Consider the following 25,947-nt stretch of genomic DNA (forward strand, 5'->3'; position numbering starts at 1 on the left):
AAAGTTTGTGCATGGGGCGCGATTGGGGCATGGGCCAAAGTCTTCCAAAAGGCAAAAGCGCAGCGTCATGTGGCAACATCCTAGCTAACAGAGCAGAAGCTGACATCAACCAGTGCTATCTGAGCACGCGCAAGACTCTCAACTCTGTCATAGTCACTGCAATCCCCGCCGACTTGACTTTGACGTTGAAACAAGGCGATTATTTGCACGCAAAGCAGCGCCCGGGCCGAGATCTGGTCGCATAGGCATTGAATTGTTGAGATAGCATGATGCTGAGCGCCAACTCGGCAGTCGCAGCTGCCGCGCCCATGCTCGGCGCGGCCTGGGCCAGCGGCACCCTCCGCGCGCTGTCCTCAAGCGGTAGGTCCACAGCGAGCGCGCACACATACGTGACTGGCGCTCTGTGTGGCGGGGGAGAGGGTCCTGTGTTTGGGTCAGCGCTCGGTTTGTCACGTGCGCTTGACGACTGCGGCCGGCCGGCCGGCCAGCCACCCACACCCACACTTCTAGCCTCCAGAGTTAAAACCCCCGGATCCCTGCTTTCCCGCAGCTGCTGTTATGGAGAGTGTGTCCCTGGGCTCGGATGCACCGCTCCTGGTGCGCCTGTCGTCGCGTCCCTGGGGCGCGTCTGCCTCCCTCAGCAAGGCCGAGGTCCTAGCGGCAGCCGGCGGTGAGTCTGGAGCTGCATCTACGGGTTAGGTGATGTTATGGTGCTGGCCATGGCGGGAACTGACTGGGCGGGAGTGCAGCTGTGCGTATAGAGGGCGGTCGGGACTTGGGCTCTGCATATATCACGTCAACTGATCCTAGTTCCCTGCCCTTGCATCACCCCTGCTTGTTATCGCGCTTGCAGTCAAGTCTGCGCCGTCGCGCATCGCGGTGGTGCGCGACTGCTTCGCCTCCTTTGACCAGCCGCAGCGGCCCCTGGCCCAGGTGCGGGAGTGGGGTTGCGCATGGGATGGCCGGGCCTGGGAACAGGGAGGGGTGCCACGGTGGGGTGCTGGGTTGCAGGGTACGCACGAGGCGGCATGGGCACACTTGATTTCGTTTGCGCGACATGTCAGGCCTTTTTATGAACGGAATCACCTGACCCACATCAAGCAACAGCCACAGTCCTGGGCATGTCTGGCACAGCGTGGACCGTCATCATAATGCCTTACAACGCCCTGTCCCTCCACCTGGACGTGAACGCAGATCGTGAAGCCGCTGGGCGGCTCGGCGGTGGCGGTGGCGTCCGAGCTGGCGTCCGCCGCTGAGGCGCGGGCGGTGGTGGACTCGTACAAGCTGGCGGGCGACAGCTACCAGCTGGTGGGTGGGGCGCCGTGGGTTGGCGGGAGCTGTGTCTGTGTGTGTGTGTGTCTGTGTGTCTGTGTGTCTGTGTCTGATCTGCTTGCGAATGGCCGAAACAGTCCCACCCCGCCTGCCCCCTGCCCCTCACCGCACCTCCCCGACTGCCTCCCCTGCCCGCTACAGGACAAGTCGGGCGGCTTGCCGGCAGTGGCCGCCGACCTGCTGTCCTTCCTGCGGGCGCAGCAGCAGCGGGTGGCGCTGGTGTCGGACGTGGCGGCGGCGGGCGTGGACAGCGCCACGCCGGTGGTGGGCGCAACCAAGGTGGGTGTTAGTGATACTGGCGGAAGGGAAAAGCGCTGACCCGACGGGTCTATTAATCCCCGTCATTGGCATAGGTACACGAGTGCTGATCGCATAGACACTCATCCGCAACAGCGCAGAGCTGGCCCGGCAGGGGGACGGGGCGGAGCCAAGGCATGGTTGGGGCCCGCCAAAGGGGCGGAAGGGGATTGTGTAGAAGGGGTGATGAGCAGCACACCAGTGGTGTTGGCTGCGAGGGAGACCTGGCGGCGGCGTAGTAGCATACGGGTGAGGCACGCCAGCACGGCTGCCAGCTGGTGCCAGGGTAGGGTGCGTAGTTCAGGGCCAAGCGCGGGTTGAACTAGGGCAGGGGGCCATTAGCCCCTCCGGGTTGCTTCCATCGACGCCCCTTGCCCTTCGTCCTCACATCACTCTTTGCCAAAACGCATGCAAACACTCGCTCACTAGGTTCGGCTTTGGCTTGTCCCCTCTCCTGACACACATTCCATTCTAACATCCACACATGTACACACTCACAGGGCGTGCGGCAGTCCACCAACGAAGTGCTGATGGTGGCGCCCACCGCCTTTGGCTTCAACGAGCAGGCGGCGCAGGACAACAGCTTCATGCACGCAGCCGCCAAGCCGGGCGAGGGCAGCGGGCTGACGCGCGAGGTGCTGCGCGAGTTCGCGGGGCTGCACCGCGCTCTCACGGACAAGGGCGTGCAGGTGGGGGCCAGGGGCAGGGGCAGGGGCCAGTGGCAGGGCTCACAGCAGGCAAGCATGGGTTGCCGGATCGAAGGAAAATGACGCGCGGGTTCGGCTGACACACGTCCCACCACGCCTAACCGATGACCCAGGCGCGTTGAGGAATGCACCACGCGCAACTCAATCCCACATCCCATACACGCGCGCGCCCCTCAGGTGCACCTGTTTGAGCATAGCCTGTCTCACGGCACGCCCGACGCCTGCTTCCCCAACAACTGGTTCTCCACGCACCCCGCCGGCGAAGCGGCGGGCGGCGTGTCCACCTCCACCCTGGTGCTGTACCCCATGAAGGTGAGTGGGGCTGTGACAGCCGCGCATTGCATGTGCTCATGCGCGACCAGGCTCCTCTCCGACATCAAGGATTGCCTTTATCACCGTCTGGGCAGAGACTGGCAGAGTGCCTCTAGAACTATATGTCAATCAGGGCTTCGAGGAGCCCCGGTCCTGCCGGCTGAAGACCAATGTTTCCTGTGCCCTGCCTTGTGTTCTCCCAGCTATACTACTCTTCATGACATGGTCTTATTTATGCTTTTGCGTGCAAACTTGAGACTCTTTGAACTCACCCTCCTGCACGTCACTGCACGTCACCCCATGCCCCGCGCCCCTGGCAGTGCCCCAACCGCGCCGCCGAGCGCCGTGACGACATCAAGCGCGTGCTGGCCACCCGCGGCTACGGGTCCGTATACGACATGACGGTGCACGAGCCCGCCAAGAAGTACTTTGAGGGCACCGGTGAGGCCGGGCCGGAAGGGAGGGCTATTGAGGCGCTGTTGATGGTGGGCTGTGCAGGGGTGCGAAGGTGTGCAGGGCTGCAGACAAACGCAACATTGTTGCACATGGTGGGCGCCTGAGCCCAGCACTTTCACTTAAATCTGCCTTCATATGTTTTCAGTGAGCCCGCCGGCCCGACCGCATTCACGCGCTGTGCTCGTGTGTGTGCCACCTGTTGTGCGACGGTGCTGCTGACAGGCGTGCTGGTGAACGACCGCGTGAACGGCGTGGCTTATGTGGACATCTCGGAGCGCGCCGACCGCGGCCTGGCGGAGGAGTGGACGCAGCGCATGGGCTACAAGGAGCTGGTGGCCTTCCGGTGCGTGGCTGGGCCGAGGAGCGGGGCGGAGCGGGGCAAAAGGGTCTTGGGAATTGAAAGCATTGTAACAGCAGCAGCAACATCGGCGTGCGTATCCGCAAGGTTGAGGGCCCGTTCGGAGGCTACATGTGAACTCATGCCGCTGCCTCGCCGCTCCGGCACCCCGCGCCTGCACCCGGTTCTCCTGATCCCGCAGGTCCACCGACCTGCGCGGCAAGTCCGTGTACCACACCAACGTCATGATGGCCATCGGCACGGGCGTGGCCATCGTGTGCGCGGACAGCGTGAAGGACGCCAAGGAGCGCCAGCACCTGCTGGTGAGTCGGCGGCACAGTGGGAGGGTGCGAGACGCAGGGAGAGGAAGCAGCCGTGTCCAAGCCCCACTGGCCTTAGGTTAGTCCAAGAAGTACCAAAAGGGGCCTTGCATGGGCGGTGCTTGCGTTCAAACCACTGGGGTGCACTCGCCTGGGAGCTCCGTGGCTAGCAGCGCTTTGCATGCGCCGATACCATCATGTGATGCCCAACTCGCCAGTTGCTCAGCGCTCTAATTCTCAGCCCCGACCCGCCCACGCGGCCACGCCCTCGCACTCCGCACTCCGCCGTCCGCAGTCCTCGCTGCGGCGCACGCACGAGGTGGTGGAGATCAGCCTGGCGCAGATGGACGCGCTGTGCGGCAACGCGCTGGAGGTGGAGGACGGCCGCGGCCTGCCCGTCATGGCCATGTCCACGCAGGTGAGCTGTGAGGGGGTTGTTGGTACTAGCCTAACCGAACCCAATGCAAAAAGGGGGCAAGCAGTGGTGCTGGTGGCGGCAGGGCAGGACAGGACAGGACAGGACAGGACAGGACAGGACAGGACAGGACAGGACAGGACAGGACAGGACAGGACAGGACAGGACAGGACAGGACAGGACAGGACAGGGCAGGGCAGGGCAGGGCAGGGCAGGGCAGGGCAGGGCAGGGCAGGGCAGGGCAGGGCAGGGCAGGAGCGGCGGCGGGCTGTAGGGTGCGGGCTGCAAGTATGTTTGCGGGTGTGCTTGCTGCAGGCCTCTAGATCAGTCTAACTCTTGCATGCCCACGTACAGCCTTATCTGCACGCCACATGTCGCCCGCATTTACCTGCTCCCGCTGCCTGCCTGCCCACCTGCCTGCCCACCTGCACGCCACATGTCGCCCACATTTACCTGCTCCCGCTGCCTGCCTGCCCACCTGCCTGCCCACCTGCCTGCCTGGCGCCTACAGGCCTACAACGCATTCACGGAGGACCAGAAGCGCGTCATGCGCCGCCACGTGGCCGACCTGGTGCACGCGCCCATCGACACGCTGGAGCGCGTGGGCGGCGGCGGCGTGCGCTGCACGTTGGCCGAACTCTTCTAAATGGGAGCACAGATGCGGGTGTCACAGCTTTGGGTCTACTTTTGGCACGGGCCCGACTTACGGCCGCCGCAGCCGACCATTCTTCCGACAAAAGGACTGGGGGGCGTGACGCATGACAGGCGCTGAAAGCAGGCCTGGGTGTGCAGCTGGCCGCTGCGGCGCTGCACCCGAGGTCGTGGAGGCACGTTCCATGGAAGAGTGCGTTGAGGTGGCCGAGCGAGGGCCGTGGTGTTTTGAGACGGGAGGTATGGCGCGCCAGGCCCCCTGGGTGTGGCGCAGAGGACCCCGGCCGTGATGCTGAGAGAGCATGAGCGACTGAGCGTACAAAGCGAAGCGGGAAGGGAGAAGGCGCTAGCTAGTGTGTACGGTGAGTGTGCGGCGTGTGGTTTGTGATGATGGCAGGACGGCCCTGCAGCGCGTGCGGCGCGTGGTCACGGCCGGTACATGAAATGACGGATGGCCATGATAGCTTTTGGGGGGCTACGGGGCTTACAGCGTTACACCTGGCTTGATTCGAAGGTCGCGTGGGCTTGCGGTACTGAGTGGTGCTGCAGCGGAACACCCAGGTCGGTTGTGATGGGCATGGCCGACTCCAGGGTGGGCGAGCTGCATTGGGTCGGGTCAGGTTCTTGGGGGGGTGTAGCTTTTCGTCGTGGCCAGCCCTGTTTGGCAGCCAGGGTCGGGCGTGTACACCCCGAGTCGTGTGTAGCAGCGGGGGCAGCAGGGGCCGTTTGCGTGCATCGCAACAAGGCTGGGGGCACGTTGGGGGCACCTGATTTGGATTGCGGCACTTGGTAGCTGCGTTTGTAGCTGTAGCATTGCTGGACTGATAAGACCGGGACTGTGCGGGAACTGCACTAATGTCGTGAAACAGCAGACAGTTGATGTGGCAACGAGAGGGGCTCGGCCGCTGCGTGTGTGCGATAGGACAGGGGAAGGGGCGAAGTGGTGTAGTGACTGTAGTCCCGTAGTGTGCTGAGTATGCAGTCGTCCCAGAACTAGACAGCTTGATGATAGCTGCAACTCAAGTACTCAACTAGCGAACCAAAGTGCTAGTCACCCTAGTCACAGTAGTCGTGCGTGCAACCCCCGCACGCACCTACACACACGCATACGCATGCACGAGCACACGAGTATAACCCTGGACCGCCGACACACACACCACGGGAGACAGCTAACCGTTAACTCAGCACTTCAGCACACATAGCAGGCCAGTGCCCGGGGGGTAGGGAGAAGCGGCGAGGCACATACGCCGATACGCATAGTCACAAACTAGTCAAACGGCACATGCTGCCTCGATAAACCCACACCGAATCCGCGCCCCCACCAGGGAAAGTCCTGTTAGCCCGGCGCCCCGCCGCCTTCGGCCCTGCGCCGGGCCCTCGAAGACGTAAGGCAGAGACGTAATCAACGAGCGTAAGAGCATGCGGCGGCTTGGGGTGCTCAGCACGTGGCTGCTTGTGGCTGCTGGCACCAGCGCCAGGGGGGGGGGTAGGAAACAAAGTGCCAGACCCCATGCCCCGAAATCCCCCGGGACCCCCCTTGAGGGGACGACCGACCCCCCGACGGACAAAACCTTGTTGTTCAGGGGTTAAAACCCCTCCATTTTATACCAAAGTGGTGTCAATCGACTCCTCTTGACGAGCACTATCACTCCGTGCCATCAGCTGTCCTGTTCTGAGACTTCAGTCACCGGCGGGATCCTATCCATGGGAATCCCCTTGACCCAGGCCACCCCGCGCTCAACTCTCTGCCGCGTGACGAATGGACGATGTGCATCGGCAGCCTTGTTCGACGTGAACTCGTGCGCACCAGCGCTTCAGAGCCCAGCTGTGTCAGTGCGCATGTGTTGAATGTGGGGACATGTGCCGACATGTCCACCCCCGGACGCGCAACTTAGCCTTCCCACGCTTTGTTTGTGTTTATTACGTCATAACGTGCACATATGAGCCTCGTACTGCTGCGTTTGGCCCCTAGTTCTGCTTGTGGGGCGCTTCCCGAAATCCGCCAGGATGGGCTCCCGAAACCCAACGGACCCCCAGGGACGAGGACCGACCCCCCAACTTTGGCGGCCCAGAACTTCCTCACCAGACACCCCCTTAAAAAACTAAAAGTACGTGCATAATGCTCTCCTAAAGCTCTGTAATTTTGAGCATGGGGTAAGAAATTGAGCTTTCTACCCCCCCCCTGCCAGCGCCTTCTTTTCTTCGCACCCTCGACAACCACGTCTGAGTTTTCCGTTGCCCATAACCGTGTGCTTCATCCAGGAAAACGAGTTAACAACGGTCGAGTGCCGCCGGCGCAATGCTGCGGCGAAATGTGACGTTGCGGCTCGCACACGCCGTCTTTCTCCCATCCCGGGAGTATGAATAATATTATATTATGATTTCATATCTATAAATGTCACATACAGCCTCAAAGCAGCAAGCCAGTCAAAAGCGAACGGAGTTCTCTCGTTCCTCCCATTACCCCCCGGTCCTCATTTCTGATGTGTCACATGAAGATGTTACATACGTGCTTATAATAGAGTCCCACTGTGGGGCTGCGTTTGTGAGCTGAAGGGTGCATCCTGGCCATCAGTCGCGGCCCGGCGGGCAGCCGAGGTCAGCAAACCGTCCGCAACCACACCCCTCACTATGTTCAACAAAAAGGACACACATTTACAAGCCGACTGGACTGCAACGAACTCTCGGCCGCAGCCTATAACAAGTATCCGAATAGATACATTCTAGTCCGCTCGTTTTCCTCTCCTTGGCAGCTCAAGAACTCGTCGTCAATGCACAGGGCAGGTACACAATTAAATAGCAGATGTGGAGGTGCCTAGGATGCTTCGGGGTGTCGCCTGGACCACAGAACCACGACAACTCGTCGCATGGAGCGACCGAGCGCCAAACTCCGGTCGCGGCCGCCTCAGAATATAGCCATGTTAAATCTGGAAAGGACGCGCTGCAGCTGGATGCAGCGCCAAGGCATCGATGCTTCGCTAACGATGCGACGCTGACGCTGTTGGTCGACACTTCTGCCCCCGTTACCGGCGCGGCGCTTGATGTGACACCAGCAGCGCCTCCCCGCCTTTCGCTTATGGGGGGCACCGCCGCAGGGCGGACAGGCGCAAGCCTTCTTCCCAGCCTGAACAGTGCGCGACCAGAGCTTGCAGCGCTTTCCATGCTCTCGGGCCAGAATTCGTTTAGCCGCTCTCTCGTTTGGGGGCCAAGCAGCATTGCCATGGACCAACTTTCCATGCCTGTGAACAGCCAGTCAGGTACGCGCAATTACACACCATTGAAAGGAACGTATTTCACGGGCCCAGCGGAGCTGGGATGTCTGTCTGGGGTTTGGACGAGTTCCCAACCCTGTCGCGTCACACACGACACGCGTATGTCGTGCCAAGTTACACGCACGGGGAAGGTTTTGCCCAAGGAACATTGTGAGAGAGAGAATCGCCAATGACCTCATGAGCACCAACGTATGCGCATGCAGGCACCTTCACGCTCATGAGCGACGCACGGCTCTCTATGTCGGGAGCTGAGCGGCAGCCCATGCACTCGGACATGGGCTTTCCGCAGCAGTTGCCAACGCTCACGGTGAAGCTGTCCAGCTTTGAAGATCTGCTGGCTGCGGTGTCAGACCACGTCTGGGTTGGACAGGTGCGGCGCTCATATCCGGTTACGGGAGGGAGATATGGCAGTTTGTGCCTGATGCGGCCCGCGGTGGCTTGGGTGGATTTGGGAGTCGGTGTGCCAAGACTCCATGCTGCCCGCTGGCGCTTACGGCTGCATCCCTTTCGTGTGCAATGCGTACTGCAGGGCGCACAGGGTGCCGTGCTACGAGGTGGGTGTTGTTGGGCTGTGGCGCCACGTACTTGCAACAGCCTTCTGTGGTACCGTACCCTGCTCATTCAGTGTATGAGGCGCCCCCTCCAACTGCTTAGCCCTCATGTTGCATGCGGGTGACGTGAACGTGTGTTTTGTTTTGCGTTTGTATCGCCTCCTCGCAGCTACATGGCGATCCGGCTGCACGGTCGCTGTCAAGTGGCTTGTAACCGATGCTGTGGACGTGCCTGCGGCGTACATGGAGGCCCTGCTGGCCAAGATGCTCGGTGAGATGCCGGGCCCACCGTCTCACTGGACTGCGCGAGTTGCGCGGCGGGTTCCTGCATGCCCAAGCACCGGGACCACGTTGTGTGGCTACTCATGTTCACTGTCAAGGGATGAAGGGTGTACAGAAATCGTGCTTAGCAACCTATACCGTATGCACTTTCCCTGCACGTACAGCGCACCCCTACCTGGTGCAAACCTTTGAGTACGGCATGGCCGCACTCAACGACAACTTCGATCGGCACCGTAAGCCCCTGGCCGGCATGGACGTGCGCACCCTGGCGTCGCCCTCGCCGCTGCCGCCCGGCACAGCCCCCGCCTCCGCCTCTGCCTCCGTGTCAGTGCCCAGCGGCGCGCCCGACCACCGCCAGCTGCTGCAGCAGACCCGCTACCGGGCCGTGCAGCCGCACGCGGCCGCGCCGGCGCACAGCGTGTGCGGCGAGGACCGCTGCCTCACGCAGCGGCCGCAGAACGATGTCTCGGACGAGCCCGCTGCCAGCAACGGCAGCAAGGACGCCTGCGGCGGCCGCAGCAGCGCCGGCGGCATGGCGGACTGCAGCACCGGCGGCTTCGCCACCGGCAGCCGTCTCAGCTCCGTCGTGTCCGTGCACACCGCAGCGATGGCGGTGGCGGCGGCGCACGCCGCCGTCGCGGCCTACGCGGGCAGCAGCGCCTCGCCATTCGCCTCCTCGCAGCTGTTTCCGATGGCGGCGTCCGGCAGCTACGCGGCCGGCCCTGCGTCCATCGCCACGCATGCGGCGCTTGCACAGCACGCTGTGGCGCAGCAGGTGCCCGTTGACCCCTCGGTCACGCACCACCGCCACAAGCAGGAGGCGCGGTCGTCTTCGCCGGATGCGCCCGCCACGCCGCCGCCATTGGAGTGCGGGGGCGCCGGCGGGCACACAGACGGCATGTTGGGCGCGGCCGAGCACAGCCGGCACAACGGCACCGGTGGTACAGCAGCCATGCCGTTGAGCTCGGCCTCGCCCTTACCGCAGCTGGCGGCTTACACGCACCCCCAGCATTCACAGCAGCAGCAGCAGCCGCAACAGCAGCAGTCACTGCCGCAGCTGCATGGACAGTACAGGGCGCCTGTGAGCGGCCAGCACCAGCAGACACAGCACACCCCGGCTGACTTGTCTCGTGTGTCGTCCAGCGAGGATAGCTTTGATGGCAGCTCAAGCCGGCTCACACACGGCTCCAAGACCCCATCCGTGGACTGCGTGGATGTGCTGAAGCAGCTGGGCGCGGCGCCGGGCAAGTACGTGGTGCAGATCGTGAGCGAGTGGTGCGACGAGGGCACGCTGCACGCCGCCGTCCGCAAGGGCGTGTTCAGGGCGCAGCCGCAGCACGGCCGCTCGCGGACTTGGGCGCTGCGGGCACTGCTACGAACGGCGCGCGAGGTGGGACATTGCGCTGCGTTGAGGCGAGCGGCAGCCATGGGGTTGTGCAGCTTTTGGTCTTCAACATCATATAGATTGTAACGCATCGGTGCTATGTTCCCTGACAGGTCGCCTTGGGTATGTGCCACCTGCACTCACTCAACATCATTCACGGTAAGAGGCCGGGCCGCGTTACTCTCTCTCTCTGCCATAGCTTCTCGCATCGCCTGGCTCTGACCTACGCTCTCCTCACTCCCTGTCCGCCGTCACTACCGGTTCTCTACCTCCCCCAGGCGACCTTAAGCCTGGCAACGTGCTGCTCAAGAGCAGCCGCGTGGACTCGCGCGGCTTCGTGGCCAAGGTGGGAACTTTCGTTCACACCTGGATGTTACTTTGCAGCAGCTGACCTTACTGCCGCATGCAGCGACACCGCAGTGCCCCTCTTTGAAGTGCCTGCTTCCCCGTCTGCTTCTGATCTACAACCCTCACCACAACCCCCGCATTTGCTTCTTTTGTTTGCATACTGCAGGTCGCGGACTTCGGCCTGTCACGCCTGCTGTGCGGCCAGAATGACGGCTTCGTGCCTACGGCCGACTGGGGCACAGTGCCGTACATGGCGGGCGAATACCTGGACAACAAGCTGTGCAAGAGCTCGGACGTGAGTTCTTGACCTTTCTTGCGTGCTAGAGGCGAAGAAGAGGTCAGGGGATCGTATGGGTGGCGTGGCAAGAGCACCCGCTGCAGCGCGTAGACAATGGCACAGAGCGTAGTGCCAGTGTCTACAGCTGGGGCGGCGTGTGGGACCGCGCCGAGGCGCTGCGGGCCGCGGAAGCAGTTCTACACTTCTACATTTAACATGTGGAAATGTTGGACCGAGTAGTTGTTGCGCGCTGTACGGAGGAGTGGTCGCTCGCCTTCGGAGGAGTGGTCGCTCGCCTTCGCTGTCTTGCCGCCTGAAGCAGCTATGTCATGGTACCCTGTTGCTTGCGCGCGCAGGTGTACTCGTTCGGTGTGCTGCTGTGGCAGATGTTCACCGGCAAGGCGCCGTTCGCGGGCCACCACGAGGGTCAGTTGGGCGGGGAGAGTGTCACGCTGGCGCGGTTACTCTATTGGGCGGGTTTTGCTCGTTACCATTACTAACAGACTTTCTGCCCTCGTTTTCGTCTGTACAGCGCAAGTGGCTGTGGGCGTGATGACCGGGAGCCTGCAGCTCGAGTGGCCGACCAACATGCCGCCGCCCCTGGCACGCCTGGGCCAGGCCTGCTGCCGCCACGAGCCCGAGCAGCGGCCCACGTTCAAAGTAAGGCGCCGTGTCAATCACTAGCCATCACACAATGCTCGGCTGCGCTGCCACAGCTTGACTGCCCTTCAGTTGATTCTCTGCCACTGCTAACTAGTAAAGCCCGACCCAGATCGCGCCGCCTGTGCTTACCCCGTCCTCTGCCCGCCCACGCATCGCCCGGCACCTCACCGCCGCGGCCCACAGGAGGTGGCAGTCGCGCTGGCTGGCATCGAGACGCAGGTCCGCGAGGCGCACTCGCGCGCCAAGGCGCTCCGCCGCATCGGCGGCGAGCACCCGGCGCCCGGCGGCCACCCCGCCGCCGTCGGCTCCGCCTCCGCCGCCTGCACCGCCGGCTCCGCCCTGGCTGCCTCGTACGGTGGCGGCTACCCCGCCCACGCCAGCCCCGCAGTGCTGCTGCCCCCGTTCGGCTCGGTGCCGCCATCCATGCTGCCGCCTTCGCCGGTCGTGCGGAGCGGCAACGTCAACGCAGCGCACCCAGTCTTCGAGGGGGTGCTTCCGGACGGCCCGGGCCTGGGTCTCGGGCTCAACAGCCACCAGCTGCCCACGCTGCCCGCGCACACGCTTCCCATCCCCGGCAGCTTCAGCATGGTGCTGGGCCCGGCCCACAGCCTGCCGTACCAACTGCCGCAAGCCAGCCCCAGCGGCGCGGCCGGCGGCGCGGCCGGCGGCATGGTCGGTAACGCCGTCGGCAGCGCGGTTGGCAGCGCGTCCGCTGCCTCCGCTGGCGTCTGCGGCATGAATGGCATCGGCGGCGGCATCAACGGCGGCAACACGCCCGCCACCGCGTTCGCGGCGCACGTGTCCGCTGTTGGCGCAGCCAGCGTCACCACGGGAGGCACGGCCGGCGGCCACTCGGCAGCTTACCTGCTCGGCGGCATGCATGGGCTGCCAAGCACGTATGCCGCTGGCGGCGCGCTGGCCGTACCGTCCTCTTCGACGCTACCCTCCGCCGCCATTCCGTCAGCTGCCAGCGGCGTGGCCGCGCCTATGGCACCCACGGCGCCAGCGGGCTGGATGCTGGAGTCGGCGAGTCACCTGGAGGCGGCCATGGCTGCGGCCGCGGCTGCCGCTGCGGCCGGGGCGCCAGCCGCATCCGGGTCCTCGGGCGCCGGGGTAATGCCCATGGTTGTTGCAGCAGGCACCGCGATGGCCGCTGCTGCTGGCGTGGCGAGTGCGGCTTCCAGCCACGCTGCAGCTGTCCGGACCATGAGCTTGGACCTGGTGCCGGCTCAGGAGGGCAGCCAGGATGCGGCGTCGTCGCTGCAGACCGCCATTTCGTGGGCGGAGGCCGGCAGCGCCTCGCCGACGCACCACAATGCCAACGGCACCGCGCGGCTGCTACAGCCAGTCAGCGCCTCGCCGCCGCAGCACCTGCAGCAGTACACCGCGGTGCCGCCTGGGGCCCTGCCGCTCATGCCAGGGCTGCAACCTCTGCCAGCAGCGACGGCCGCGGCTGCCCTGCAACAACAGCAGCAGCAGCAGCAGCAGCAGCAGCAGCAGCAGCAGCAGCAGCATGTGGCTTACGGCCTGCCGTACCGGTATCCATCCATGTACGGTCCGGTGCCCCAACAGGCCAGCCCGCCTCTGGCACGGGGCCCCAGCGGCTCCCGCCTGGCGCGCGCCAGTGTGGAGATGCCACTGCCTGTCCCGCCGCCCGCGGCAGCCGCTGGCCCTACCACTGGCGGTACTGGTGCCGGTGCGGCTATCGCTGCCGCGGTTGTGGCGCCGGCAGGCATGCCCGTGCCGCAGCCACAACTGGTGTCGCAGCAATGGCAGATGCCTGGTGCGGCGCCAGCCAGCACGGACATCGCTAGCGGCGACAGGCCGCAGCAGGTGCCGCAGGCGCAGCCGGGCACGGCGGTGCCGTACTACACCTACGTTTACACGTACCCGGCCGCGGCGCCGCTGCCTCTAGCCCCGCTGCCCGTGCCGGTGCCTGTACCGCCACAGCTGCCGCCGCCGCCGCCGCCCAACGACCTCCTGCCCGCCGTTTCTTCCTCGGTGCTGAGCGCCTCTGTGGGCGCAAACGCCATCGGCAGTGCGGGTGCAATAATGCTGGCCAGCCCGACGGCCAGAGCCGTCGGCGCAACCACTCCGACGGCTACAACTTCAACAGGCGCAATGGCAGTCGTGGCGCCATCGGGCTTCCAGCAAGCCGCACGGCCGCAGCAGGGTTTGTTGGGTGGCGCCGGCGAGGGTGTCGACGCCGGCGAGGGTGCGAGCCTCAGCGGCGGCGCGTGTGGTGCCGCTGGCGCGTCTAAACCATCGACCGTCGCTAGCCTGGGCATGGGGGGCATGGGCACGGTCTTGGCTGGCATCGCTACGGCGTTGGGCGGCGACCGCTGCAATGCGGCCGCTGCTGCGTTGCCCGGCCACAATGCCGCCACCGGCGTCACCGATCCCGTCAGCTCAACGGCGGCTGCCGGAGACGCGGCCGCGCCGTCGGCGTGTCCAGACACCAGCAGCATCTGCTCCAGCAACGCCGTGGCGCTGGGCAGCTCGCAGGCGGCGCTCCACAGCATGGGCGTTGCAGGGCCCGGGGCTGCGGACGCGCACAGCGGCGTTCCGGCGCAGCGCTCCTCACCGCAGGAGGGGCAGCTGGACATCTCCTTGGGTCGCATGGGCGGGTTGGTCGCGGACGCTCTGCGGTCGCTAGAGTGCAATGCTGCTGCGGCCGAGCCGCCGCCGGCTGCCGAGAGCAACACCAGCCGTGAGCAGGAGCCGTCGCTTTCCTTCCCGCTTGCGCCGGTCGTGCATTCCGGAGCCCAGCCATACCAGCCGCTGTTTGTTCCGCCGCGCACTGGTAGCAGCGGCGGCGTGGTGAGCACACTGCAGCTGGTGGCGGCTGCTCCCGATGGCGGTGGTGGCAGTGGGCCTGTCGCCGAGGTAGGTATGGGCCCCAGCACACCGTCACACCAGCAGCAGCTGCAGCACCACCACCAGCAACAGTGGCAGCAGCAGATCCAATACCAGCAGCAACTGGTGATGCAGCAGCAACAGCAGCTGCAGCAGCAGCTGCAACAGCAGCAACAGCAGCTGCAGCACGACCAGCTGCAGCTGCAGTACGACAAACGGCTGCTGCAACAACAGCAACAGCAGCTCCTGCTTCAGCGACAGCAACAGCAGCTGGCGCCGGTGCTGCGCCGCTCCTTAACGACCGGCGCTCGGCGACGGTCGCTCACGGCGGCGGGCATGAGCAGCGCCGCCGCCGCCGACGATGACGACGACTTTGCGCCGGGGCGGCGGAGCATGGACGAGGCCGCAGCCCTGTGGCGACTGGCGAACTTCGGCCGCCACGGCAGTGACGGAGCGCGTGGCCCACGTGCGTTGACCGGAGCAACCCTGACCTGGGCTTTGCCCGCTGCAGCGTCCGGCAGCCGCCCGCAGTCCTTCCACCTGCTGCCCGCCGGGCCTGCAGCAGGCCAGGTCTCGTCGCCGTCGTCCGCGGGCCGCCTGCAACCGCTGCAGCAGCCGCACCAGCAGCCGCACCTGCAGCACCAGCAGCATCAGCAGGCGGAGCACCTCAGCTATGGCCAGCAGCAGCCTCCCGCGTCGGCGTCGCCGTCGGCTGCGACGCACATGCTGCTGGCGCAGCGCAGCATGGCGGCTGGCGCGATGCAGGCGGCATTTGGGCTTCCAGGCTCAGCACGCAGGCCACGCACCGCCCACGCCATGGGCGCCGGCAGCGCCGTGGGCGGCCTGCTGTCGGCCTCCCCTAGCGCGGGCCGCCGAAGCAGCATCAACCTAGTGGGCAGGGCCGGGCAGGGCTCGGCCGCGGACGGAAAGGGGCCCGGCGGCAGCCCCTTGTTTTCTTTGATGATGGCGATTCCACTAGCGCCGCTGCATGAGGCTTCTGAGAGCCCTGCGGGGCCGGACGGCGTGCTCGGCGAGTGACGGCAGGGCGACACGGTGTGCGAACGAGTAAGGGAGAGTGGGGCACGTTTTCGGTCTGGGCAGGGCACGGTGATCTCCCCCTGACGTTTCGTGACTGGGATGCGTGCGGCGCCTTACCGCTTCAGGCCAGCAGTGGAGTGTGAGGGGTATGGGGTGTGAGCAAAGAGTTGGTGGGGGAAACTCGACTGAAGAAAGGGAGCGGCGGACAAGAAATGGAGAGGCTTCCAAGGAGCGCCCATGAGCTGGTGATAGCGATATCACACCTCAAAGGAGACATACATTCACGCATGCCGTCTTGCAAACAGTTACCCTTGCGGTGTCTGTTGAGTTTTTGACATTCTAAGGGATGGAGAGTGGCAGTCGTGGAAGTCTGCGTGTGCCAAGTAGAGGACCCCAGCTGAAATGGGGCCCAATCTTGTACCTGGGGTTGTCATAGGGCATTCGTACAGGTTGGCGTTGGGTACATTGCGGATCTTTCCTTGCGCCGGGACTTTGCCCGAAGCTGGGGCTTCTTTCTACTGTTTCTTCATTCCGCACGTGCACTTGGACTATGAGTTGCATTACTAAAAACCATTCTTATTTGGGATCACCGCACGGGATCACCGCTACTCGGAGGAAATATGCAGCTTGGTGGTACTGTGATTGCACATTTGCCTGGAGCATTGTTGGTTGGCGTCGGGGCTGCCGCCGATGACTTGGGCTCGCTGAAGGCCCTGCCGCACGCAGGGCTGCAATGCTCAGGTCACAGCGAAGCAGGTGACGGTCAAGCACACACGCACACACGCGGGCCGACGCCAATGTACGGTATAGGTTATTGTGACCGGCACGGCCACACTGCACAACCTGCGTGGCAAGGAAGAAGGGCAGACGCTGCTTGAGCGCGCAAGGAGCGGTGGGCACGTAGTACGCCAGTCAGGGCTTCCCTGTGGCGGTGGCTTTGGTACTTGAGCATAAGGTGCTGTTGCCCAACGCACGTGCAGAAGGATGCTGGGGCAGGTGAATAAGGATTGACGTTAGCCCCCCGTGCTGGCGCTAGGACCGTTGCCGGGAGGTGTTGGCTGGCAGCGGGCACATTGTTTGCCTTGGGTTTGTCCTATCTATATGATAGACAGGTGGCAGACTACAAAAGCTGCTAACCGCCAAACTATCCGGATGCAAGTACTCGTGTATGCCGTAGTAAGCATTTGAGCACGGGACTGCGCAAAGTAAAGACTGCGGTTGAGAGAAAGTACGATGGCCATACGGTTTTCGGGGCATGGAATGGTTGTGGTTGGGGCTTTGGAGGGCCACCTATTGATGCCAGCATAGGATGTCGTCGAACGGCAGCATGATCCCGTGCTCTCGCCTGGGCCGTTGTCAAGCATCGCTTGCTGATTGGTGTTCGGTTGATATTTGCTAGGCAGGGGCAGGTGGCCTAAGTGGTGGGGCATTGCCGTGCGTATGCGTGGCATCGCAATGCTCCCACGACCGCCGCGGGTACAGTAGGGGAGCTTGTTTGGGATTGTAACGGCATGTACAGGGATTAATTGGGTTTTCTTTCACATACGGTTTTTGAATGGCCAAGCCACTTGTGCGCAGTGGGGCTGCTGGGCTTTGCCAAGCAACACGCCTCGCGGCTTGGGCACCAAAGCGGGCGGCTGGCCTTTGTGTCTTGGGAATGTTTTTAAGTAAAGGAGGTGTGGATGGTGTGGTGTGGTGGCATATTCGCGTGTTTTTTGGTGTGTCGGCCGGAGCGAGAAGCGACCTCGCGAGTCCATGCCATGGACTCCATCTTGACTTTCGCGAGGTCAGCTGCAGCGGCAAGGGTGTTGAGAGGTTTACCTTGCTGTCTGGTTGGCCTGCTGCCTGGTTGGCCTGCTGCCTGCTGCACTAGTGCTTGATAGCTGGGCGCGACTGGGCACATATGGCGGGCGGTGCCTGTACAAACCGACCCCGGCTATGTCCGGGAGATGAGGCTAGTATCGGAACCTTCGGCCTCAGACGGAGGACGTGGCGTGGGCTCAGCCCACTTTTCCCTTGCGAGGGAGAGCCACCTTTTCTTGTCGGTGTGTCCTTCCTTTTTTCTCTCTCACTTTCAGGTAGTAACTTGTGAGTGTGTTCTTCAGCCAGCGACTAGGGTCTTGCAAACCCGGGGCTGTCAGGGCTGCGTGTGCGGATGGATTCTTTTTGCAAACTTTAGGTGGGTTCGGCCTTACTTGAGAGCATAAGAGCTACCCCAACCAAAACTGGCACGTATGCTCATGTCAACTGCGTCTTAGGTTGTGTTGTTGCTGTGCATCCGTTGGGGCCATTACGCGGCCCAGTGGCGTGGGGGGATTGGTGAGGAAAGTCTCGAAGTGGGACTATGTCTCACCGTGAGAGCCTTCAAGGGCAGGGGACGTTTCGTTTTCTTTCGTTTGATTATTGTAAGTAAAGCAGTTATGTGTTGTTTTATGCGTGCAGATGCGCATGATTTCGTTCTGTGGTCAGCCCCTTTTCCCGCGACTGGGGAAACACTTGTGACCGGGAAACACTTGTTAGTCTGTGAAACTTGTGGCTGGACGTGTGTGGTCATGTGGAGGGGTAGCACACAGGCGTCTGGGCGCGTGGCTGTCAGCGCCGAGTTGAAGATGGCGATGAACCCTCTAGTATGTTGTGTCGGAGCCCTCACGGATATTGCAGGGGGACAAGTCATCAGGAGGTCATCAGTACTTTCTTGGCCCTGCTTGCGCCATTGCCTCGCTCATGGAGTAGTGCCCGCTTGGAGATGTCTACACTTTGTAAACCTGAGAAATGCTTCGCTGCTTGCAGCCCCAATCTTTCCAGTGACGCGCGATCTTGCGAACCCACGAACCCACGGGTCCTGGACGACTGCTACAATCGCAATCCTCTCAAATAAGTCCTCGCCGGCGCTGCTGGCCTTGACAGAGCTGCTTATCAACCTCATGAACATGCATAATGGGCGACGGACGCGCGCACGCAAGGCCCTTGCAGCGGCACCGCGAGCGGCGGCGGCGCAGCGCCGGCAGCAGCAGCCGCGGCCGTTTGGGTGCTCCTGCTAGGCCTTCGCCGCTTCCTGCTTCCACCGCACTGCCTGCGTCAGAACGTCTCTGCGGGGCTAGCGGGACCTGGCGATGAAGGAGGAGTCCAGCACCCGCTCCATGGACTCCTCCTTAATCGAGCGGTCACGCTGCGTGACTTCTCCTTTATCGCCAGGTCCCGCTTTCCCGGCTGTTACACCAGTAACAGGGCCACCTCACGAGCGCTAGCAGAATTCGGAGCCCAGCAGCCTTCGCCTCCGGCCGCCACGCTGGCCCGCTGGACCCGCATTGCCCCCAAGCAAGCCGCAACTGATGGGTAAGAGCGCTGACACGAGGGCTGCGAAGCGGGCAGTGGGTCAGGCGCGTTGCTGGCTGCGTCCTGGCGCACGCGGAGCCGGGCGTGTGGCGTGGCACGCAGCGGGCTGACAATGTCTCGGCCCGTGCAGGGCTAGCAGGCCCCCACGCATACTGCTGCGCAGCAAACAGCCAATCGCATTGTAGTGCATGTGTGCTTGCTGCCGGTCCCAACGGCTGAGAGCTAGATGCGATGAAGGTGTGTGTGTGTGTGTGTGTGTGTGTGTGTGTGTGTGTGTGTGTTGAAAAGAAAACAACAAAATGTGTGTGTGTGTGTATCTTACGGTATCCCCACAAGTCCTTAACTTCCCGCCTTACTTCCCGCGGCCCTTCCTCGCCTTGCACAGACGGACCTTTTGCTGGCAGCAAGAACAGTATCAAGGTCATCAGAGTGAGTCTGCCATTGATCACAGCCAGTTGGCTAGCTAGCTAGCCCCCGCTGTGCGGACTATGCCGGGCTCTCGTGTTACCCTGCATGTAGCGCGATAGTGCTCGTGTGGACGTGCGAGGCTTCTGGCATGTGGGTCAGCGACTGCACTGCCGGGCCCCCGATCAAAACACTGCATGTATGGCACCGTTTGGTGATTTGGGTGGCCCGCCGTGCCACACCAGGAATGGAACCGCCCGCCCTTGTCTGCCGCCACCCCTCCTTCGGGTCACCTGCATGCCCTTCCCTCCCTTCCTTTCCCAACTGCCCGCACGTAATCCGGCCGCCCTCGCTCATCACTGGGTCGCCCCATCCACCTCGACCCCCCACTGGGAGGTGGCACGGCCCCGGTGCTAGCTGTGGCCGGCGCGCGTCAGCACCCGAGCCCTCGCCAAAAAGATACCATGAAGGTGGGAGGGGTGGGAGTGCATGTGCTTGTGTGGAGCAGTCGCTGTTGGTTCAGGGCCATTGTGACGTCTTCAGCGCCTTTGAATGAGCGTGTATGCGTTGACTAGGGCCGGTGGGCTGCTTGTGTGGATTGCCCCACGTAAGGGCCATGCTTGTTCTCGAGGATTGGCGGTGGGAAGAGAAATCGATGTGTATGCATATGTAGGTTTGCGTATGTGTTTCAGAAAGGCAGATCTCAGCCCGGATGAAGCGCAGCCCGGAGCGCATCGCCCCACCCCGCCCGCACATACATACACACCCTCCTCGCTAGTTCTTTGGGATAGTGTCCATTCCTTTCCGGTGTATCGTATGGCGGTATGCACGCGTTTATTCATAGACACCAGCAAGGCACGCACATATCGACACACCCCTTCCCTCTCCCTCTCGCTCTTTCCCTTGCCCTCTTTCCCCTCTCCCTCTTTCTGTTTTGTTCCGCACCACACGCAACGTGTCCAACAAGCAGGTGCAACGCACAAACCCATCCTTATGGTGGCAACTGTCCGCCGCCACCACAGCCACAGCGGCGGCCTTCAGGCGCCCCACTAGGAACGCAACATCAACCTCCAGCATACCGCCGCCACAAGAGGGCGCGGCGGAGGTTGCTGTCACGTTTTTAGAGGGGCGCCTGAAGTTAGGGCCGCCACGCCCGCCTGATGGCGGTAGCGGGCATCAATCACCACTTTGACGGCATGCATGGTCACCGGCTTCGCCACCATTGCCTCCCAGGAGGTTGTCGCCTTCACTGTGGCGGAAATCGACTCTTAAGCAGGTGCGTGCGATGCCGATGGTGCGGGTGCCAACGCCGCTGGTGCTGCCGCTTTCGCACTGCCCCGCACTTTCCCGCGCGCACCTGCTTACGAGTCCATAGCCGCCACAGTGAAGGCGATCACCTCCTGGGAGGCAATGGTGGCGAAGCCGGTCACCATGCCGCCGTCAAAGTGGTGGCTGATGCCCGCCACCGCCATCAGGCGGGCGTGGCGGCCCTTCAGGCGCCCCTCCAAGAACGCGACATCAACCTCCAGCATACCGCCGCCACCAGAGGGCGCGGCGGCGGCGGCAGCGGCATCTATAGGTGTGATCTCAACAAGCGTGAGATCCAAGTTGGGAACCCCATGAGAGGGTGCCGCTGGAACCCTGGCTACTGCTGCTGCCGCTGGCGCCACCACCCATTATTGTTGCTGTTGCCGTGGGCGCCAACGCCGCACACGCACACGCACACGCACACGCACACGCACACGCACACGCTCACGCTCACGCACACGCTCACGCTCACGCTCACGCACACGCTCACGCTCACGCTCACGCTCACGCTCACGCTCACGCTCACGCTCACGCTCACGCTCACGCTCACGCTCACGCTCACGCTCACGCTCACGCTCACGCTCACGCTCACGCTCACGCTCACGCTCACGCTCACGCTCACGCTCACGCTCACGCTCACGCTCACGCTCACGCTCACGCTCACGCTCACGCTCACGCTCACGCTCACGCTCACGCTCACGCTCACGCTCACGCTCACGCTCACGCTCACGCTCACGCTCACGCTCACGCTCACGCTCACGCTCACGCTCACGCTCACGCTCACGCTCACGCTCACGCTCACGCTCACGCTCACGCTCACGCTCACGCTCACGCTCACGCTCACGCTCACGCTCACGCTCACGCTCACGCTCACGCTCACGCACGCACGCACGCTCGCTCGCTCGCTCGCTCGCACGCGCGCTCGCTGGCTACCCCCAGTTGAAAATAAAGACGAGCGGCAGGGTCACGCGAGTTGTTATCATGCCGCCGAAGTCCAGAAGTGGCACCGGCTGGTGCAATGCCCGCCCATGCATGCGTGTCTGCGTGCCTGCTGTGACGACTGGTGTGCTCCACTATTACACTAGCACGTTTCCACCCCGCCCTTCACTCACCTGCTGCCGCCCCCAGCATCTTCCCACGCACAGGCCCCAGGCGCGCGGTGTTCTGGCCGCTGCTGAGAAACAAGAGCCTGTCTACACACGCCTGCAACCCTGACTGCCGCCGCGGGTCGTCATGTCCACAACAGGTCCGTCCCCAGACCGTTACTTGGGACATACGTACGGACGGGGTCATAGGTTGTCCGGCTGGGCAAATGGACGCATGATGTTCTAAGCAGCGCCGCGGCATGCATGCATTGAGAACCAGCGGCTCACTAGCGCACTCCCATGCGGTTGCGCCCTGCCCCACCATTCATTCCACACTACTGCTGCGTGTGCTCCACCCCCACCCCACATACGGTATCCAAACATTGCCACCGCGCCACCACCACCGCCGGCGCACTCTTCACGTGCTGATACGACACGTGGCGGCGGCGCTGCAGCTGGGCATCCGCAACCATCACCACCACCGTGCACGGCGACAGTGATACGGTGATGATGTGGCCGAGCCGGCGACGGTGGCCGGCCTCGCCTGGAGCAGCCACCGGTTGGCGTGGGCGGGAGCGGGCATGCACGGTACTGGCCCCTGGGCTCAGCTGTGCCAGACGTCTACAACTGCCTACAGGACAGCCGCCTGTGCCTGTCCACCAACAGTACCTCTTCGCGACGCCTCCCAACAGCTTGTCAGCGTCCACACATTGACGCGCAATATGCAGAAGGCCAGGAGAACCCCAAGGCGCCTCGCACCACGGCTGACGGCAGGTGCCGGTGGTCAGCACTAGGGCGCTGGCCATGGCGCCACAGTGCGTCGCCGCGAGGCCGGCAAAAACCGCTGCGATGAGAGCGGTTTTTTTGCATACCCCTGCATAAGGGGCTGCGCGGCGGGCAAGGGGGGCAGCGCGCTGGAAACCTGGGCGGGAGCGTCGGCGGGAGGCGCGGCGGCGGGAGTCTGGGCGGGATCGCTGGAAGCAGAGGCGGGCATCTTCAGAAGCCAAATGTCCGCCGCTGTTCCCACCGATCCTGCCCAGGCTCCCGCCGCCGCGCCTCCCACTCCCACTCCGCAGACAGCGCTTGAGGAGAGGAGAAGAGGTGCGCACGGGCGGCCCCGCGTGCGTGCTGCGAGCCTTCATACGAGTTTACAAAGCATGACATAACTGGTGTTTACAGTGGTGGCAATGGTTTTGGGCTTGGTGGCGAGCGCGGGTCTGATATGGTGGTATGGTGGCATCAAAGCTGAGTGTTGAAAGCCAAGGCATTTGAGTGCACTAGCTGGAAGTGAACTGGCAACATGGTGGGCGAAGGCATACCGCAAATGAGAAGCGCTTGGCCGGAGTGCCGGGAGTGGCACTTTATGTAATGTTGCACGCCCTCGGGCTGTGATCCCGTGCAAGCCCGTGGAGGTGGCAAGGGTGGGGGGCATCAGGTCAGGGTGGGAGCTCGAGTCGGGCGTCCCTCCAGACTTCGTGGGGCCAGATGTCCTACTGATTGCTGGTTAAGCCACACAGGGACCCAGCCAGGATACTGTCTCCGGGCGACAAACCGCGCAACAGCCTTGGGCCTTGGGCCTTGTGTGCCCGGACCCCTACTTCCCCAGGTGCGTGCCAAATCGTTACAGCATTACGCCGCTAGAAGACTGGCCGAATCCATTTCGCAAGTGGGTCGTCACATCCCGTAACATGGCCCATGCGGCCCTTCCTAAGCGGCGCCAGGCCGTTCATCCCGCAGCCCAGGCCCCAGGACTCTACAAGCCCTAACCTTTCCTGATCCTCTCCGTGCGTTCCCTGCAGCATGAATGCGGTGCGACAGGGGGTAGCACCGCAGTGTGCAGCTCACTCTTGGGCTCATTCCCAGACCGCCGAAGCACGGGTGTGGGATGGGATCGTGTCAAGGCAGGTTGGTGAAGTCCCGAAGCACGGGTGTCCGGCCCTCGCCCTCGTGGCTTGCCCCTTGCGCGCTTGGCTTGTAGCCCATGCATCATGGCAAATCCGGTCGAGTCCAGACATGGACTCCCTGCATACCGTTACTGACGCATCCCAACGGCTGCATTGTTGCTGCCTTCACCTGCTGCCAGCTGCCTCCGCCTGAGTGCTGTCCCTGCGTCCCACGCCCAGTATTACCAGCCACAGGGCGTAATTGTGAGGCGTAATCCATGCCTGTGCCTTACGGTAGTTGTGAAACCGTGTGAAACGGTATGTCCCCTACCCTGGGTGCATGAGGCTCACCACCATTACCCTAGTTTACAGCCCGTACGGGCGATGTGATTTCGGGCACTTGGTTGCATGCAACACCCCAGCAAAGCGCTCGCGCACGTGGCCACACGCTGTGCTGTCCACCACACCATCCTGTCCTTTGTATGTGATGCATGCGTCGTGCCACTGTAATTGGCTTCCGACCGGCCTTGTTCCACGGCATTCGCGAGCGTGACCACACCCATCACGTGACCTCGCCACAACAGCATAATTGCACCCGTACACACGCAACCCATGCTTCTGTCCCTTCCTACCAGAACACGTCATCACAACTCCCATACCCTAGCCTCGTTCTTCTTCCCGCCTTCTTGCCGTCCCCTCATTGCACCGTGACACCACACGCTCCTCCAAGTCCTTCCCTCCTCCTGGCTCCTCCCCCGCGCCACCACGCCCCTGCTTCCCGCCCCTAATCCACGCGCCCCCCACTCCCCACACGCGAGCCCTGCCCTTGGTCCACTAGCCCATCAGTCCATACGCGTCTTGAGCGTGCGGCTGACCACCTTGTCCTTGGTGATCACGTGCACCACCGCACCCCAGCCCGCCAGCGCGTCGCGGTCGCAGCCGCTCATGAGGCACTGCGCCACCGTCTCGAACAGCTCATCGGGCTCCATGTCGGGCCGCCACATGCTCTCGCACATGCCGTATAGCGACTCGGGCGAGGTGCCCGTGATCATGAAGTCCTTTGCGGACTCGATGGCGCCGATTGTGTCCATGCCGCAAAGGTACGGCGTGCCATCTGGCTCCAGGCCCGCCACGACGGGGGCGGCGAAGTAGGGCCCGAAGCGGCGCTCGTACAGGGCGTTGGAGAGCATGTGGCCGAAGGTGGAGGGCTTCATGTCGCGCTCCTCCCGCAGCTTGTACAGGTTGTGCCTGAGGGCGGAGGGAAGGAAGGGAGGGGGCAGGGAGGGAGGGAGGGAGGGAGGAGAGGGTGGTTGTTGGGGAAAGAAAGGGAGCTTGGCGCGGCGACGTTGCGGTCAGGGCGGTCGGGGGATCGTTGCGCAACCCAGGGTGCCTCCGCCGTCAGCCGAGCACCCATCAAGCAACGCCCCCCTGACTCGCCGGTTGGCATGCTCAGGCTGCACCACCAGCCCGCCAGTTCCCATCACTGCGGTTCCTGCCTAGCCTGCTCATGCCGCGGTTGCTGCCTAGCCTGCTCATGCCGCAACCTTTGCTCATCATTGCGGTGCGCGTACGGCTCCCCAAGCATACTAACCTTCCCATACCGGGACCCCCGTGCGGGACCCCCATTGACTCCCACAGGCCTGCCGGCGCGATGTAACCAGTCCCCACCCCTCGTACGTGTGCGCTGCGAGCTCTGAGATGTTGCTTCAGTCCTCCGAACAATTGGCCCCATAGCGTAGCATCTGTTATTATCCCGCCTCACACGACACGCTGTAACCCGCCCCACAGGCAACCCCACCCCAACCACGCCTGGCTTTACCCCCCCCCCGCCCCTCCTCTGCCCCTTCCGCCCGCCCGGCCCCCAAACCGATGGCCTCTGCAAGCCTAATAATTCTTCACGCATGCGCCACGCTGTATGCACAGCGCTGCTAAACTCACCGGAATTGGAGCTTCTGGTGCAGCGTGGTGGCATCCGTCTGCAGGCCTGATAGTCCTAAGTACAGCTTATCGTGAATCTTGTAGACCTTTGGAGTGTCGCAGGTCATTGTTTGCAGCTGCACACCAAACCGAAGATCTGAACCGATAGCGACGCATTCCTGCAATTTGATGACAATGTAGTGTAAGCATATGTTACCCAAAGCTTAAATGCTGCTGGCCACTCCAGCAACTCCCCGCTCGCGGGCCTCTCGGCATGCTCTCCATCCAGGGCTCCGTCGCACCTTGCCCGCCATCGCCACGATGGCTGCTCCATTGTAGCTAAAAATGGACATTTTCTTAACGGCGCGTCAAGCGCCCCTCAACGATCTACTGTGCGCGCTTCTTTGTTGCTCGTGGGCGGGAGGAGCACTTCGTAGCAAAGGGCGCAAGTAAGCGGACCGTCAACGTGCAGTCTGGTTAGGGAACTAGCAGTGCAACTAAACAAACTGCGGCAG

At 63.1% G+C, this 25,947-nt stretch overlaps 5 protein-coding genes across 5 annotated transcripts; 3 read left to right on the forward strand and 2 right to left on the reverse strand.

The window, feature by feature from the left end:
• Window positions 1-83: 83 nt before the first annotated feature.
• Window positions 84-5,975, forward strand: CHLRE_06g267350v5 (uncharacterized protein). Its single transcript, XM_001696479.2, has 12 exons — window positions 84-360; window positions 551-670; window positions 854-933; window positions 1,195-1,308; window positions 1,474-1,611; window positions 2,130-2,318; window positions 2,514-2,648; window positions 2,969-3,089; window positions 3,327-3,447; window positions 3,644-3,764; window positions 4,057-4,179; window positions 4,688-5,975. The coding sequence occupies exons 1-12, from the start codon at window positions 267-269 to the stop codon at window positions 4,820-4,822; spliced, it is 1,491 nt and encodes a 496-aa protein (XP_001696531.2). The 5' UTR covers window positions 84-266; the 3' UTR covers window positions 4,823-5,975.
• A 1,489-nt stretch (window positions 5,976-7,464) lies between these two features.
• Window positions 7,465-18,273, forward strand: CHLRE_06g267400v5 (uncharacterized protein). Its single transcript, XM_043062880.1, has 11 exons — window positions 7,465-8,084; window positions 8,303-8,469; window positions 8,629-8,653; window positions 8,820-8,921; window positions 9,097-10,322; window positions 10,430-10,475; window positions 10,595-10,662; window positions 10,831-10,959; window positions 11,298-11,367; window positions 11,474-11,601; window positions 11,788-18,273. Exons 1-11 carry the CDS (start codon window positions 8,048-8,050, stop codon window positions 15,496-15,498), a joined length of 5,709 nt encoding a protein of 1,902 aa, XP_042923586.1. The 5' UTR covers window positions 7,465-8,047; the 3' UTR covers window positions 15,499-18,273.
• A 921-nt stretch (window positions 18,274-19,194) lies between these two features.
• Window positions 19,195-23,656, forward strand: CHLRE_06g267450v5 (uncharacterized protein). Its single transcript, XM_043062881.1, has 4 exons — window positions 19,195-19,263; window positions 20,769-21,515; window positions 21,700-21,793; window positions 22,709-23,656. Exons 2-3 carry the CDS (start codon window positions 20,859-20,861, stop codon window positions 21,760-21,762), a joined length of 720 nt encoding a protein of 239 aa, XP_042923588.1. The 5' UTR covers window positions 19,195-19,263; window positions 20,769-20,858; the 3' UTR covers window positions 21,763-21,793; window positions 22,709-23,656.
• CHLRE_06g267476v5 (uncharacterized protein) lies at window positions 20,900-22,964 on the reverse strand. The gene is made up of 2 exons (XM_043062882.1): window positions 22,660-22,964; window positions 20,900-22,176 (listed from the first exon to the last, which is right to left on the reverse strand). Exons 1-2 carry the CDS (start codon window positions 22,772-22,774, stop codon window positions 21,968-21,970), a joined length of 324 nt encoding a protein of 107 aa, XP_042923587.1. The 5' UTR covers window positions 22,775-22,964; the 3' UTR covers window positions 20,900-21,967.
• Window positions 23,657-23,869: 213 nt separating the features above from the next.
• CHLRE_06g267500v5 (uncharacterized protein) lies at window positions 23,870-25,904 on the reverse strand. The gene is made up of 3 exons (XM_001696202.2): window positions 25,735-25,904; window positions 25,454-25,611; window positions 23,870-24,763 (listed from the first exon to the last, which is right to left on the reverse strand). Exons 2-3 carry the CDS (start codon window positions 25,558-25,560, stop codon window positions 24,358-24,360), a joined length of 513 nt encoding a protein of 170 aa, XP_001696254.2. The 5' UTR covers window positions 25,561-25,611; window positions 25,735-25,904; the 3' UTR covers window positions 23,870-24,357.
• Between the last annotated feature and the right edge of the window lie 43 nt (window positions 25,905-25,947).

This window comes from Chlamydomonas reinhardtii, chromosome 6 (assembly GCF_000002595.2).
Source record: "Chlamydomonas reinhardtii strain CC-503 cw92 mt+ chromosome 6, whole genome shotgun sequence".
Classification (NCBI taxonomy): Eukaryota; Viridiplantae; Chlorophyta; class Chlorophyceae; order Chlamydomonadales; family Chlamydomonadaceae; genus Chlamydomonas; species Chlamydomonas reinhardtii.